General features: G+C 66.8%; 1 protein-coding gene across 1 annotated transcript in view; it reads right to left on the bottom strand.

The window, feature by feature from the left end:
- The window catches only part of ADGRB1 (adhesion G protein-coupled receptor B1), a 55,262-nt gene extending 42,338 nt beyond the window's left edge, over positions 1 to 12,924 (bottom strand). Inside the window, exons 1-7 of the mRNA XM_037048635.1 lie at positions 11,949 to 12,924; positions 3,216 to 3,377; positions 2,099 to 2,209; positions 1,533 to 1,697; positions 1,169 to 1,333; positions 646 to 810; positions 81 to 245 (exon numbers count right to left, since the gene is read on the bottom strand). Of these exons, the coding sequence (XP_036904530.1) occupies positions 81 to 245; positions 646 to 810; positions 1,169 to 1,333; positions 1,533 to 1,697; positions 2,099 to 2,209; positions 3,216 to 3,377; positions 11,949 to 12,711 (1,696 nt within the window). The 5' untranslated portion in view covers positions 12,712 to 12,924. The remainder of the gene's footprint in view (positions 1 to 80; positions 246 to 645; positions 811 to 1,168; positions 1,334 to 1,532; positions 1,698 to 2,098; positions 2,210 to 3,215; positions 3,378 to 11,948) is intronic.
- Positions 12,925 to 15,166: the final 2,242 nt, after the last annotated feature.

Below are 15,166 nucleotides of genomic sequence, written 5' to 3'. Positions count from 1 at the left end.
CGGCCAGCGCAGCCCCAAGCCACCCGGTCACTCAGGGTGCCCCCCGGAGCCCAGCTGGGGGAGTGGCATGGGACACTCACCGGGACACCGCTGGGCACCACACTGCCGGTACTCCTCCTGGGGGCCCTGGCAGGCTGCTCCCCCGAAGAAGGGCCCCGAGCAGGCACGCTCCCGCCGCTGCGTGCCGCCCCCACAGGTGACGCTGCAGCCCCCCCACTGCGCCCAGGCCTGCCACTTCCCATCCACTGTGAAGCAGGCCAGGTGCAGAGGCACAGGCCCATGGGTGAGGGGGAGCAGGTCCAGGAGTCCCGGTGGTCGGAGACAGGGCCGTGGGCACAGGGAAATCAGGAAAGGCAGAAAACACGGGGACAGGGACACAGGGAGGACCAGACACGCGGAGCCGTGGAGACCCAGGGGGGCGTTGGAGTAGGAGGCCACAAGGAGAGAAGACATTGAGACCAGGGGAGGAGAGACCAGGGCTCACCTTGATACAGAGAAACAGGTGCCCCACACGCACTGTCCCTCTCGACCACCCTCACTTCCCACCATCTCCCACGTCCCCGCAGAGCCCACAGAGAGCCCCCATGGAGCTAGCCCCCTCGCTCCCGCCATGCCACCCCGCGTGGGCCCTGGGCACAGCCTGACCTGGGCACTGCTGCAGGAAGCAGTCTCTGGTCTCCACCCAGGGGCCCTGGCACTCGGCGCCCCCGTACGAGGGTCCGTTGCACTCCCGTGTGCGCTGCTGCCGGCCCTGGGAGCAGCTGGCGGAGCATGAGCTCCAGCTCGACCATTCGTTCCAGTTTCCATCCACTGCCCGGCCCAGGGGAGGAAGGGACAAGAGCCGCGTGAACACCCAGGGCCCTGCGCCCCGCCTGGGCCTTGGCGTGAACACTCCCTGGGGCCCATGACCCCAACACTGAGCCTGGGTACCAAGTGTCAACATTTGAGGGCTCACACCCCACTTGCTGCCGCCTGGGATGTGGGCGTGAACACCCCAATACCAAAGGTACACGGATGAGAATGCCTCAGGGTCTCCAAGCCCCCTCCATTACAGCCTGAGGTTCCGGCTTCGGAGCAGGCGGGTCTGGGGCTCCGGGGGCTGCCTTTAACCCACCGGGCCCTTTCCCCTTGCTGTCTGCCCCCACCCAGCGCCCTCCCTCTCACCTACCAGGGCACAAGGCGATGTTGCAAAACTTGGTTTGCTTCTCAGGACCCTCGCAGGGGTTGCCTCCGAACTGAGGAGGCCTGCAGGTGCGCGTGCGGTCCCGGAAGCCACGGCCGCAGGTGCTGGAGCACAGGCTCCAGGGCGACCACTCGTCCCAGGCGCCGTGCACTGCAGAGGGGCCAGAGGGCGCCGCTGGGCTCTGCCACCTCTGGTCTCTGCTGCGCTGACCCCCGCTCCGCCCCTGCCACCTCCCGCCTCAGACGCCCCGCCCCCTGGCTCCCCGTACCCGACCCACTGATGCTGATGTCCCGCCCTCCGCCCTCGTCCTCGCTGCCCCGCCCCCGGTCCTGAGGCTCCGCCCTCCCACCTGGACACACGGCCGAGTTGTTGCACAGCCGCTGCTCGCGCAGGGGCCCGCTGCACTGCGTGCTGTAGGAGGAGGACACGCAGAAGCGCGTTCGGGTCTGCCAGCCCTCGCCGCACGTGCTGGAGCACACGCTCCACGGGGACCACTCCTCGGCCGCGGGGTCACCTGCGGGCCAGACCTACAGCATCACAGGCCTGCCGCTGCCTCTGTGCCCAGAGTGCGGTCGGAACCCCGGGAGCAAGGCTTTTCGCTCCAGGCGTTTGAAGTGGGGCTGGTGGCAGCACGTGCCATTCCCCTGCAAGTCCGGTAGGGCGAGCGCTGGCTCCGCGTCCTCGGGGTCTGGCCCCGATGGCTCTCCGCGTTGCACGAGCGCCCCCAACGCCAGCCGGTCCGGAGAGGACTGCCTGGCGCCTAAGAGCAGTCTAATTATGGAGAGTAATTAACTTTAGTTCTTACAATTAGCAGCAGTTAATAACTTGAAGTATTTGTACAAAGACCTAGTCCCGTGAAACCAGCCTTCCCCACCTCACAGAGATGTCCCAGCCCCTCCCGCCGCTGCGGCTCACCTGCGTGCGCCGAAGGGAACCCGAACTGCTGCAGCTCGTCGCCCAGCTCGTCGCGCCGCCGGGCATCGGTGGACCGCAGCGACTGGCTCCGGGAGTTGGTGTGCCCGGCCGCTGCGGGATGGGCCCGGGTCAGCGTCCAGCGGAGGCACTCAGGAGCCTTGCTCTGTGCCCCGGATCCGCAGTCCCCAGCCAGAGCGGGCCCCGGCTTGGCAGCCCCAGGGCTGCCTGGCCCCCCCAGACAGCTGAGACACCTGGGGCCAGCTGGGCCTGGCGCCAGCCCTGTCTGGCCCCTTCCTGTGGGTCCCATCTCCCCTGCCCTGTGCCGCTCCCTCTCTTCCTCCAGGGCCCTCTCGAGTCGCAGAGCAGCAGTTTGGGCAGCCATTGCCCCCCCCCAGCATCCCACTAGCACCCTTGCTTCCCATGGTCTGGACCCCCACACACCCCAGGGCCCTCCCCAGGCTTCTGAGGTGAGCTCCTCTTCCCAGGGAAGTTCACCAAGGAAAACCAGCCCGAGGAATGGCAGTCTCCTTACAACTTGATTTAACTTTATGGAAGCAGCTAAAATATGCATGAGTTCATTAAAAGGCCTTATTAGAGAAATATGTTCTGGAGGTGGAATGGGCCTGGGGTGGGTAGGTCTGGCCAGGGCCGGGGGACAGAGGGAGGACGCACCCCCAAATTCTCAATCCGCACGTGAGGAGAAAGGCCCACGCAGCCCCACCTACTTCCCACTCCTCCGGAGCCCTCACCTCTGCTGGTGCCCCACCCCAGGCTCTGGGCCAAGCTCCACCTCCGTGGCCCCGCCCCCGCACCAGGCCCTGCCCCTCATAGCCCCGGCCACGCCCCTTCCCGGCGGAGGGTCCCAGGGCGCACCTTTCCGCTTCCACACCTCCCCCTGGCCCGTGCCCGCCCAGGGGTCCCCCTTTCTCACCTGACTTAGCCAGTCTAGGATTCCGGCCCCCATCCAGCTCAACCCCAAATAATCACCCTGCCCCCCGCTCCACCCGCATCCCTCTTTCATCTGGCCTGGCCCCATCTTGGGGCTCACCTGCACCGCGCCCCACCCCAAACCCCTCCCTCCACTGCTGCCCCGCGCCGCGCCGCACCGCGCACTCACTGCCGCAGGCTTTGCGGTTGCACAGGCGGCCTTCTTCCAGCACCCCCTCGCAGCCACCTCCCTCCGTGCCCGGCGAAGGCAGGCAGGTGCGCGTCCGCGTCTGCAGGCCTCCGCCGCAGTCCCGCGTGCACTCGCCCCACAGGGACCACAGCTTCCAGCCGCCTGGTGGGAAAGAGAGGGCAGGGGTCAGTTCTTTCGGAGACTGACTTCTCGGATCTCCCTGGCAGGGAAGGGACACAGCAGAGTGACCCGCAAGTGGGAGGCTCCAGGGCGGGAGCCGGCGGCGCAGCACTGCAGAGGGTCGACTGGGAGGCCAGTGCGGGCCTGGCCGCTAAGTCCCCCTGTGCGAGGGACAGAGTTGTCTGGGAAGGGCAGCCCAGGAGGCGCCGTGGGGATGCAGTGTGTGCACCGCCTCCTGGGTGCCCCCTGGGGCCACAGTGCTCTTGGCTCTCTGTCTATGCACACCGGGGCGCCCAGGACCTGGGTCTGTCCGGGCTCAGAATCTGTCCCCAGCGTGGGGGCAGACAAGGCTGAGGCCCCAGAGTGGTCTGAGGGGTGAGTGACTGACTCCGCAGCCCAGCCCTGAAGCTGCGATATAAGATCCTGGTGATGGGGCAAAGGCAGAAGAAGCCTCATTTCTGGGACAGATCCCCCTCGCCCTGCTGGGACCCCCTCCCATGGTCCTCAGTCCAGTTTCTTCTGAGCCTCTGTTTCCCCATTATTCCCCTCTCACAGCCATGACCTGTGTGCCCCCCTCCCCCTTGCCATGCAGGAACACCGAAGGTGACCAGGGTCCCACACCTGGTGGCTTGGCAGGGCCTCACACCCAGGGGACAGCCAGGCTGAGCCACTCCCCCCCCTCCCAGACCAGGCAAAGCGCCACCTGCTGCCGTGAATGCTGGGACAAGGGCCTCCAGGCCCCAGCTACCCCTTCTCCGACCACAGTCACCTCTGGTCACCCCTTCTTCCATGCTGGCCTTGTATCCCCTTGGTGGCCCTAGTTTCAGGAAGCTGAGCAGGACAGCCTCAAAGTACCAGGGCACCACTGAGGGAGGAGGAGCAGTGAGGCCTCCCCATCTCAGGCCAGAGCCAGGGGGCTGCCCTGGAGGGCCGAGGAGGGGGGCTGCTTGTCTGGGCCTTCTGTTCAAAGGCCATGCTTCAGGCCATCCTGCTTGTCCCCAGGGAGGCCAGGGTCCTTGCACTGCCAACAAAGCAGGCCAGGGTGGCCTCACAGCGTGGGCGGGGGGGGGGGGCAGCCCCCGCATTGCCTGCAATGGGCCAGGCACAGGCCTGGCAGGCACCCTGCCACTGCACCCACTGGTGAGGAGACAGCCGGGCCACGCTCCTGGAGGCCTGCTGACCAGGCCGGAGCAGGGGGGGCCAAGGGCAGGTCTCAAAGGGCTCAGCAGAAGGGGCCCCAGTGCCCCTCAGGGCTTTGGCATGTCTCTGGCACTGGGAAATGGGGGCAGCAGGAGATCCTGGAGTGTGGGCCATAGAACAGAGGCTGAAAGACCCCCCCACCACCCACAGGCCGTCTGCCCTGGCCTCGCCCCCCATCCGAGGATGACTGGGTGCCACTCCTGGGGACTGACGTGTGCAGAAAAATGACAGCCGGGGCTGGGAAAGGAGGGGTGTGGGTGTTGTCACTGGGGTTGGACTTGACCCCAGAGAGCCCACTCTGATGTGCAGCAAGTTCACTGTCCCAGTGACTGTGATGCAGGCCAGACGAGCCGGCCAAGCGTTGGTGCCGGAGCCCCTCCCTCACAGCTTCTGTGCTGTCCCAGGAGCCGACCAGCAGGGGGCGCCAGGGGCAAAGGACTGGGAGGCAAGGATGGAAGGAACCTCCAGAGTGTGGATGGTGGGCCTCAGTCTCCACGCTGGATACACAGTGGGAAGGGGGGCCTTGCACCCCCAGCCTGTTTCAGAACCTTCCTCTTTCCCTGCCTTCAGAGCACCCCCCACGAGCTCCCCTGTCCTCTGGGCCCGGAGAGGCAGAGCTCCCTGTGAAGGCCCACAGCAGCTGTGCCTCCAGTCTTCTGGACCCAGCTGGGTGGGACACAGGAGGAGGGTGGGACAGGTGGGCAGGCTGACTCACCCAGTGACCAGCAGGAGGGGCTCAGACCTTAGTGGCTGCCCCTTGGTTGGGAAGGGCATGGACCCTGCTCTATCCCTGCTCACAGGTGGTACCCGCAGCTCCCAGGTGTGCATTGGGCTCAGCAAGGGGGGGCTTGCCAGGGCCATGGAGTGGGGGCAGGGCTGAGCTCTGCACCAGCCCTCGCTGCTCTGGGGGCGGAGGGGCCTGGTTCCGAGCCCCGACCCAGGTCTGGGTGTGGCTCCTCACCCGCTGGCACTGTGTTGCTGAGGTCCCCCTCTGCCCCCTGGTTCAGACGAGCAGGCCGAGGCAGCCTGGGGAGGGGCGCTGGTGCCCGCCAGCCGGATGGGGCTAAGTGGGCCTTCACCAGGCCGTCGGCTGGGCCCCCTGTGGCCAGCTCTCCCAGGGGGTCATCCTGAGCACCCAGGAACCTGAGGTCCCCCCCAGGCCAGGGGGCAGTGTTTTCTCCCCTTTTACCGCAGAGGAAACAGAGGCACAAAGGGGGCAGTCAGATGCCCTGGCGGTGGGGCAGCTGGAACCACAGTCTGGGGCGCACTGCATCAGCACCACTTTCCCTGACACGGAGGTGGTGGGGGACCCACCCCAGGGAGGTGAGTGGAGCAGGGCGGGGGCACCGCCTCCATGTGGCCAGGAGCACTAGCAGGCGGCGTGGCGGTGTCACTCACCCTCACTCTGGTGACAGCCCAGATGCACGGTCAGACCCAGAGGCAGGCGCAGACGGGAGCCCCCGTTACAGGGGAGCGGCAGGGACGGGATCCCACAGTCAGACCCAGGGGCTCCCCAGGGCCCCCAGATTCACTAAGGCCACCTGCTGCAATGTCCAACCACAGGCCCCAGTCCAGCGTGGCAGGCCTCTGCACTGGCACCTGCCAGGGGGCCACCCCATCCTGTGACACCAAGACAAAGGGACAGAGAGGTCCAGGGAGGTGGGCCTGGCGGTGGGGTCAGACTGGGCTCGGCCTGCCAATGGCCCCTTGCTGCCCCAGCCCAGCCCCCTCGCGGAAGCCTGAGTGACGTGGAAGCTGGCAGTGGGTGGGAGAGAGAGGGTGTCCAAGCCGGGCTAATCAGAGGATGCCACTCGGTTCCCATGGCAACTGCTGCAGAGCTGAGTCTTTCAGGATAGACTCAGGTTAGGCCTCAGCTGCCAGAACACCCACTCGTCCAGGGCTGGTTACCTTGGTGACCCAGGTGGCAAGGCTGTGGTGGGGGAAGGGGGAGGCGGGGGGCCATGGCTCAGAGGACAGAAGTGTCCCCGGGGCCTATCCCGACCCTGGTTGCAGGCTGAGTCCCGACCACACACTGAGCCTTGATCCTCATCGAGGTCTGTCTTCCGACCCTGGACACCGGCGGCCTGGTCCCAGTCCCTGACCCCAGCCACGCTCCCGCCACTAACGGACATCAAGGGAGTGGGAGCTGCTACTTCTGCGGGTGTTTTTATTTCTAACGTTGGTCCCCACGCACAGCTGACGCCTGATAAAGTGTGTCCACGACGCGGGGATCACCCGAGATGTAGGGCCGAGGCCTTCTGGCCGGCCTCTGCGGGGTGAGCTTCCGGGGGACAGGGGAGGGTGGGCAAGGCTGGGGGTGGGCTGCCCCTCCAGCCCCAGGAAGAGGCGGCCATTCTTCCCCAGCTCAATGCCCCTCTGTCTGGAAGCCTCATTTCCATCCCGTTCCAGGATGAATGGAGCCGATTAACGGCCTCTGGGCAGCCTGGCCACCCAGGCACACGGAGAGGGGGCTCCCAGCCCCTTCCCATCCTGGCGCCCCAGCCTGGAGGCTGTGACCACCTCGCCGTTTCGCCCCAAGTTGGCTGGGATGGGGGTGCTGGGGGGCCCTCCCGGGCCTGGGCCTTCCTTCCCAGTGTGTGTGTATGTGGAGGGTCCCCCTTTGGAGGAGGGGAGCTATGCACTTCCCTGCTCCTCCAGCAGAGGTCTCCCTAGTCCAGCAGGTCTAAGCACCTGCCCATCGCCTCCGAAGGCCAGGCTTCCCAAACACCCACTGCCTTGCGCAGTCCAGCCCCTTGAGGACCCTGCCCCGTCCTCCACCCAGTTAGACCCTGTCTGGGGCGCCAGGCTCCTCCTCTGAGCCCCTGCATGGATGTGCCAACAGGGACACCAGGGGACAGGACAGCTCCCCCGGAGCCCCAGGGCCCAGTCTACCCCCCAAGAACATCCTGCTGGTCCATTTGGGGCCTGTAGCTCCCACACTCAGGACCCCAGTGGCCAGCAGCTCGCCCAGCCACAGCAGGCGCCAGGGACCTCAGGATGGAACAGGAGAGCCACTACCACCCCAGGGCCGTCTGCAGGCGGGGAGGGCAGGTGGAGCCCCCGAGAGCACCGGCGTTGGGGCCTGTGTCTGTCAGCCTCACACGGCTCCTGAGCAGGCCCGTCCTGCCCCCACTCCACAGAAGAGAAACTGTGGCGGGGCGAGCCGACCAGCATGCCCCGGTCCCCAGGGCCACTCACTCTCTGTGGCTTCTCTTCCTTGTTGGGTGGCTGGCCCCTGTCCAAAGAATGACCCCCCGTCAGCTCTGCCCTTGAGCCCTGGTCACCTGGGCAAGGCCCTCCCCTTCCTGGGCCTTGGTGCTGACATCCCTCTCCCCACTTTCTGGAACATGGATCCAAAAGGACTGTGGGCAGCGGGCAGCACAGGGTCTCTGATCTCACGTGGGAACCCCGGGGGGAGGGCACACGGGTGTGCTGCCGGCCCTGCCCCTCCCCCACCCACCACGCGGACAGGCTCTGGCTCCAGCAGAGAGGAGACCTTGTCTTCAATTTCCTTCAACCGGCCCTTGTGGAAGGGCGGTGTCCCGGCGGGGAGGGCCTCGGTGGGGCCTGTCCTTGCACCCTCTCGTTCTCCCTGTGCCCCTAGCAGACTCAGGGACACAGCCCTGCCACCAGAGCCCCCTACTCTAGGCCCAGCCTCCCCCACTGCAGACGGAGAGGAGGGCTCTTCCAGAGGGGGGTTGTGGGGGCTCTGTCGCAGCAGAGCCACTTGCTCAGCGGTGACAGGCCTGGAGGCAGGGCTGGGGGCTCAGCCCCTCCACTGCTGGTGCCATGCATGGAGGGGGTGCACGCGGACTCTCGGGGACCGAGGTGCGGGCGGGGACACGGAGACAGGTTCCCAGCCCTGGGACGATGCTTTCCCATTATCTTACATGTCGCTTCTGCAATAAAATTCTTTAATTAAAACATGAATATTTAAAACGACCCTTGAGAGAAATGGCCCCATCTCGCCAGAGGCAGAAGAAGGCAGAGACTGGGGGGGGGGGGGCAGACAGAGGGACAGCGAGGACCTGGTGGGAGGACGCCTGACGGGGCAGGTGGGAGGGAACAGTTGCTGTGGCCTGAGGAACGAGGGCTGAGCCAGACGCGTGACGTGGCCATGTGGCGTTTGGACAGGCGGGCAGGGGGCAGGGCAGAAAATGGGCCACGGGCTGGCCCGGGCCTCCTGCTCACTCCCTAGTTCGGCTGCGCAAAGCTTTCTGGGAGAGCAGTGAAGGACGCGCCGGTCCCGGCCTCGCCCACTGCACGTGGCATGGAGCTCCCCGGGGAACAGGACTCAGCTGTGTGTCTCCCCGACGACTGCTGGACCTCTCTGGTCCATGTGCCACCCTATCCCCCCAGAGGTCAGCGCAGGAGAAGCCCTAAGTGTCTGGGACCGCCAAAGTGGCCCAGCGCTGGCTCTGTGGTCAGCCGACCCTTCCCAGCCACCGTCTCCACGCCCCCCTGCCTCCCTGAGCTGCGCGTGCGGGGTCCTGTCCCGCATACAGGGCCGCATGGGCCCCACGGCGGTGCTCTCATGCCAGCAGGGACGGAGAAGGAGGAAGGGGGAATCGTGGGTGGAACAGAGACTTCGTGTGGGGTGGAGACTGGGGCTGGGGCTGAGCAAGGACCTGGGGGAGGGAGCCCTCTGGGCGTCGTGGGGAGAGCCTGCTGGGGCGGAAAGAGCTCGGGCACAGGCCTATAGCAGGGGGTGCTGGGTGGGGAGCAGTCCCTGGGCTGCTGGGAGGAGGAAGCCAGTGAGTATGTGGGTGCTTCGGGCACCAAGCAAACACTCGAGCCCGGGTGCTGTCACCGCTGCTCAGGCGACTTCAGTCCCCAGCTCCGTGGCAGCGTTCTGGGCGCAGGGACTGGCCTGGGTGATGCGCTCTGCCCCCCGCCCCCTGCCCAAGGTAGGCCAGCTGCCCTGCGTGATCTCTGCTCTGTGCTTGTTGGAGCGGCCCGGCGCAGAGCCCAGCCTCGGCTCTCGCAGCTCTCAGCAGCTGTGTTAACACACCACACACACACACACACACACACATGAACACTATGTGCCCCACACAGGTGTGCACATATGTACAACGATCCACGGGCACACACTCGGCACCTGGGTGCAGGGACACGCACACGCCTGCCCGCCCGCCCGTGTGGCCGGGCCCTGGTAAGCCTGGTGCTCTGTCTCCGCCGGCCCCGCAGGTCCCCTGCCTGCTAATCCACGGCCCATCACCGGCGTCGCTTCTGCCCAGAAACCCTCGTGACCCACTCTCACGCCTCACCTGAACACGTGTTGGGACTCTTGGTTTTTACCGCGAGGGGCCTGAGGGGGTGAGGGGGCCGATGGGATTGGGGAGGGGTGGGAGGGCCGGCCCAGGCTTGGGCCTGACTTGTCTGTCCGGGTGCTCCGGCCCCCAGGGCGCCCCGCCCTCGGGACAGCCCTGCCCATGCCACCCTCGGGCAGCTCACACTCCAGTAGCACACTCTGACCCCGGGTCCTCCTGCCCACCTCAGCTGAAGTGCGGGAGTGGCCACCTCCTTCCTCCGAGCCACACCCTTTGCCATCAGCCCCACACCCCTCACCCCACTGCCAGGCCTCCTTCCCGAATCCTGGTGCTGTGGCCCGAGCGAGCCAGCACCCGGTCCCTCAGGATGCCTTCAGTGGACCCCTCCTTGCGCCGGCCCTCCCACCCCGGGCCAGGACACCTTTGCGCATTTGCAGCCGGGGAAGACACTGGTCATTGTCCTGCTCAGAGCCGGCCGCTCCCTGCTCTGCTCTCAGGAGGAGGAGCCACAGCTCCCTGCAGTGGGCGCTCCCTCCCACATACACATTCCAGCCCCTCCAGCCTCACACTTGGCTCACACCAGCTCCAAGCTCTTGACCTTCTCCTCCAGACACCCCTGAGCGGCTCTGACCAGCAGCGGGCACCTCTCAACTCGGCTGGGAGAAGCTCTTTCTAGTGGGATGGGCACCCTGTGCGCGGGGCCCTGGAGCTGTCCTCTCTGATGTGAAAATAGAGCCCCGCAACGCAGCTGGCACCTTGCAGACGAAGACCCCGAGGCTCAGGGGCTGGTGGCTGCTCGGGAGTGGCCGAGCAGGATGACCACTGCGGCCTCTTCCCGAACCCGCTGCCTCTGTGCCCCTGCCCTGCAGCAGCCGCCCAGCCGGACCCTCGCCCTGCCCCAAGCTCAGCCCTCCCATCCTGCCCGCAGGGAGGGCCATGAAGCCATGATCTCAGATCTCGGTGGGGCCTTTTCTGCCCGTGTTCTTCGCACCCTGCCCCCCCTTCCCCGGGGGCTCTGTCTGCCTCACCCCTTCTCTCCAGCTGTGTTCACAGCTCACCGAGGTGGCGGACCTGGGATCCGGGGCCTGGGGCCACAAGCAGAGCTGGGGACCAGGGTGACCAGGTTCCTCTGTGCCCCACACTCTGATTTCACGCCTTTAGAGATGTTAGAACAGCAGTCTATAGGCTTCCCTGGCTTGGGAGGGGCCAAGGGCCAGGGGCAATGTTACCTGCCCAACATGGAATGCCCAGCCTAGCCTGGCCACTGACCGTCCGGCTCACAGCTGCCTGCCTGGGGCCTCAGACTCCACGGTCTGGGACCAGGTGTCCCCTGCCACCCTCCCCACCCCAGCCGCCACCTCAGCCTCCCCAGTGCTCTCAGGCGAGGGGGGGTCCACCCCCTGCCCCACTGCCTGTCTGGCCCCACCCAGCATCTCACCCGCCCTAACGCTCGTGACACCACAAGGGATCCCTCTCGGCCCCTGGCTGCCAGGCTGACGAGCACACACCCAGCCTCTGCCCTGCTGTTGGCCCGCAGTGCCGTTCCCAGTGTCCTGGAGCTCTCCTGCTCCTCTCTCAGATCCTTGAACTTGCCCCCTGGTCCAAGCGACCCCTGACCTCCAGCACCAGAGAGCTGTCTCCACTGCTGTACCCAAGATGCTGTGTCAGTGTAAAGGACTTTCATGGCCATGCCACACTCACCCCCAAATCTCGCCTCCAGACCACCTCTCCCAACAGCCCACTCTCTGCTCACACTTTCTCCATGCCGCCCCCGCCCCAGCGGCCTCTCAGCCCGGGGCCGCCAGCCCCAGCAGCCTGCTGGCCCGTGAGACCAGCCTGCTTTCGAAGAAGGAGGGACCCTCCCGCTAGAAGCTTAAAACTCCTTCCCTGGCGGCAAGCAGGTCCTGCCCTCCTTCACGCGTTCACTGAGCTCACGAGCGCCCCCACACGTCTGCCACCTGCCGGTCTCCTGGCTTCCCTGGCCGTGTGCTCAGTGGCCAGGACAGCCCTGCAGAAAAGACCCTTCCGCAGCCCTCTGCCCAGAGAGCCACCCCTGGGCCTCTCCTGGCCCATCACTCACCTGGGGCGCCGTCCCTGCCCCGGTCCTGGGTCAGGCTGGTGAGGCAGTTCTCAGGGCCACCTGCCACTCCGTCCCTCAGGCAGACGTCGCCACGGGGGACCAAGGGGCCAGAGGCAGGGTGGCCGGGGTCCCCGTCCGGGCAGGCACAGGGCGTCTGCATGATGCCACACGGGTGTGAGCTGCGGCTGCCGGCCAGACAGGCGTCCAGCCAGCGGCACAGCATCTGGCAGGCAGCCCGGCTCGGGTTGCGGTTGCCCACGACCAGGTACTCCACGGAGAAGTCGTCTCCCGGGGGCCCGGGGGCGCCATCCCGTGGTGGCTGCTGGCGTTGCATCTGCAGGAACTGCTTGCCGGCCTGCAGAAAGGCCAGGGGCGCGGAGGGGTCGCAGAGCCTCAGCACCTCGTCGAAGCTCTCCACGCCCAGGTAGGTGCGCGTGGACTCCAGGAAAGAGTCGAACTGGTAGGTGCGGACGCGGGCGGGGCTGCCACAGGGTGTGGGCGCCTTGGCCACCTTCATGTACAGCGTGTAGCGCCGCGGGTCCGGGTTGCGCAGGGTCCAGGAGCAGCGAGAGGCGTTGGCCGGGAACACTGCGGCCGCGGAGAAGTACCCAAAGAACTTGCCCTGAACCAGCGTGGTGCACAGCTCCGCCCCTGGCCCTGTGTCGGCCCCCATGGCTGCTGGGGTACAGCGCCCCAGCAGCAGCAGCAGGAACAGCGGGCCGAGGATCCAGTGGGGACCCACGGTGGCGGCCTGGCCCCTCATCCTAGCTCGCGGGGCCACCAGGGTTCCGCGGGCTGGGCAGGCGGCAGGTGTGGGCCAGGCCTGGACATGCCAGGGTCTGGCAGCAAGCAGACCAGGCTGGGGGCCGGGGCAGCGGCTCCCAGTGAGGGCAGGAGCAAAGGCCTTCAGAGGATGACGGAGAGGGCTACAGTGGCCCCTAAGGCACAGGGCCCTGGTGCCTGCCCACGGGCAGCAGCAGCAGCTGAAAGAGAAAGGGCAGAGGGGGTGGTGTGAGCCCGGGGACACTGGGGCTGAGGGCATGGCCGGGCCAGTGCCCACCTGGGCTCTGGACAGCTGACGCAGGCCTGGCGCCACTCCCAGGCACCTGCTCTGCTCACCTGTCCATCTGCCACCCACCAGTGCGTCCACCTGCAGGGGCAGGGGCCCGGGCCCGGGCCCAGCCATGGGGATAGGAGACTGCTTCCTCCACTCAGCCCTGAGCAGGGCATGATGGGCAGCGTCTGGCCAGGGCCGAGTGCCGCAGGGGCCTCGGCTGTGCCCGTCTGGCCAGTGGCCCAGCGTGGCTCCTGAGGGCCCTGGGGCCACTGCCTGCGCACTCTCCCCGTCACAGCCACAGTGGCCCCCCTTCAGCCTGGCCCTCCGGGGCTGTCTGTGAACCGCAGCGGGGACCCGTCTCCCTCTCCTGGCCGACCCCCCACCTCTGTCTCCGGCCTCCCTGACCTCCTCCTCCTCACCCTGCGCAGCGGGCAGGAAGGGCCATGGGGCGTGGGGAGCAGAGGAGGAGGGTCTCCCCCAGACTCTTGCCCAGGGTGAGGGTGCAGTGCCCCCTCCTGCTGCTCCCCCCTCGCAGCAGGAGTGGCTGGTTCTTTGAGAGGTCAGGGGTCAGACCCCAGTCCGGAGCTGTACCCGGCACCCACCGGTACCCTCCTGTGCTCCCCGGCCCAGCTGTCACAGCCGTCTCTCAGCCCCCTGTCCTCTTTCCTTGGAGCTGGGGACCCGGTGGCCCCTGGGGCCCTGCAGTTCCAGGTGGGGAGGGCTGAGGGCATGGAGTCACCAGTGCCACCTGCGTCCCGCGCCCTGCATGGACCCCTTGCTTCCTCCTTTTTCCGGCTGGCACTGTTACCCATCCCCCATTTCACAAGGGGACACCAAGGCTGGGAGGGATAAGTGACTCACCAAGGGCACCACGTAGGGGCAGGAGAGCCCATGCGGGGACCCAGACCGACCCCCACCGTGTGCTGCTGGCATCGCCCGTGGACAGGAAGGCTGCCCGGCACACGTGCACCAGGACATGGAGGAGCTGTCCCGGGCACGGAAGCCAGCCGTGCCCACTCCGACCCGCCTACAGGAGCTTGTGCCCTGGCAGGTCCCTTCTGCCTTGAAGCCCACTTGCCCCACTGTCCCCAGAACCCTTGGCTGGGCCGTTGGCCCCATGCAGCAGCTGAGAGGGTGGGCGAGGGAGAAAGGGTGGCAGTTGGCCCCCCAGGCCCGCCTGGCTTCCCGGTGCCGGCGCCTCCGCTCTACCGAGCGAGCACACGCCGGCAGCCTGCCCACGGAGAGTAGAGTCGCCGCTTCCTGCTGCCTGGGCCCAGCTGGCTGGTGACACAAGGTCGGTCACTGCTCTGCAGTCCCCTCCTGGCGTCCTTCCCCTGTGGGCCTTGGAGACGGAGAGGGGAGCTGGCACAGGTGTGGACTCCGGATGCCCCTCATAGCTGTGTGGCCTTGGGCAAGCCCCACCTCAGTCTCCCCATCTTTCAGATGGGGGTGAAGCCTGGCTTGCAGCAGAGGTAAGCACTGGACCTGGGACTAACTGCAGCGAGGGGTGGGGGGAGGGTGGCTGGAGCTCTGGTCCCTGGGACAGTGCGGCCACCTAGCCCTCTGGCTGCTCTTCAGTGGTGAGGCTCCAGCACCCTGGGAAGGGAGCTCGCACACCCCCCTGCTGGTGCCTCACTCGGCTCCCACCTCTGGCACTACCCTTGTCCCTCCTGCTTGTAGGGGACAGCTTTTGGCATTGCTATAGCAGAGTGACCTTGCCCTGACTGCCACCAAAGTATGGGGACCACGAGGCCTGGGCCAGGGTCCCACAGCCTGTCCCAGACCTGGGAGGCCCTTCAGCAGTGGTGGCAGTGAGTTCCAGAACCTCGCCTGAGCCAGCTGGGCTGCATCACCCTCCGTGGTCCAGGCGGGGACCCGACAGGCCATCAGCTGGAGCCCCAGGTCCAGGACTCTCCCTGACGGCCCGAGGCCCAGGGACTGTGCGAAGCCCCAGGCGGGCAGGAGCAGAGCCTGGCAGAAGCACCGACCACAGCAGGGCGCCCTCCTGGGCACAGTTCTCACTGGGCTCTTCAGTACTTGGGACCCACCCAGCGTCCTGCACAGCAGGCTCGAGGTGGCAGCAAGGGTCAGAAACAGGACGGTGCCCCAATCAGAAGCACCCCTTGGAAGCCTACCCTGGCAGCTGGGGGGACAGGTGAGG

The sequence above is a fragment of the Sturnira hondurensis genome, unplaced genomic scaffold (genome assembly GCF_014824575.4).
Source record: "Sturnira hondurensis isolate 20B ecotype Veracruz unplaced genomic scaffold, ASM1482457v3 Scaffold0006413, whole genome shotgun sequence".
NCBI classification, from domain to species: Eukaryota; Metazoa; Chordata; class Mammalia; order Chiroptera; family Phyllostomidae; genus Sturnira; species Sturnira hondurensis.
The sequence above is the reverse complement of the archived record's forward strand: the minus strand, read 5'-3'. Positions and strand labels throughout refer to the sequence as shown.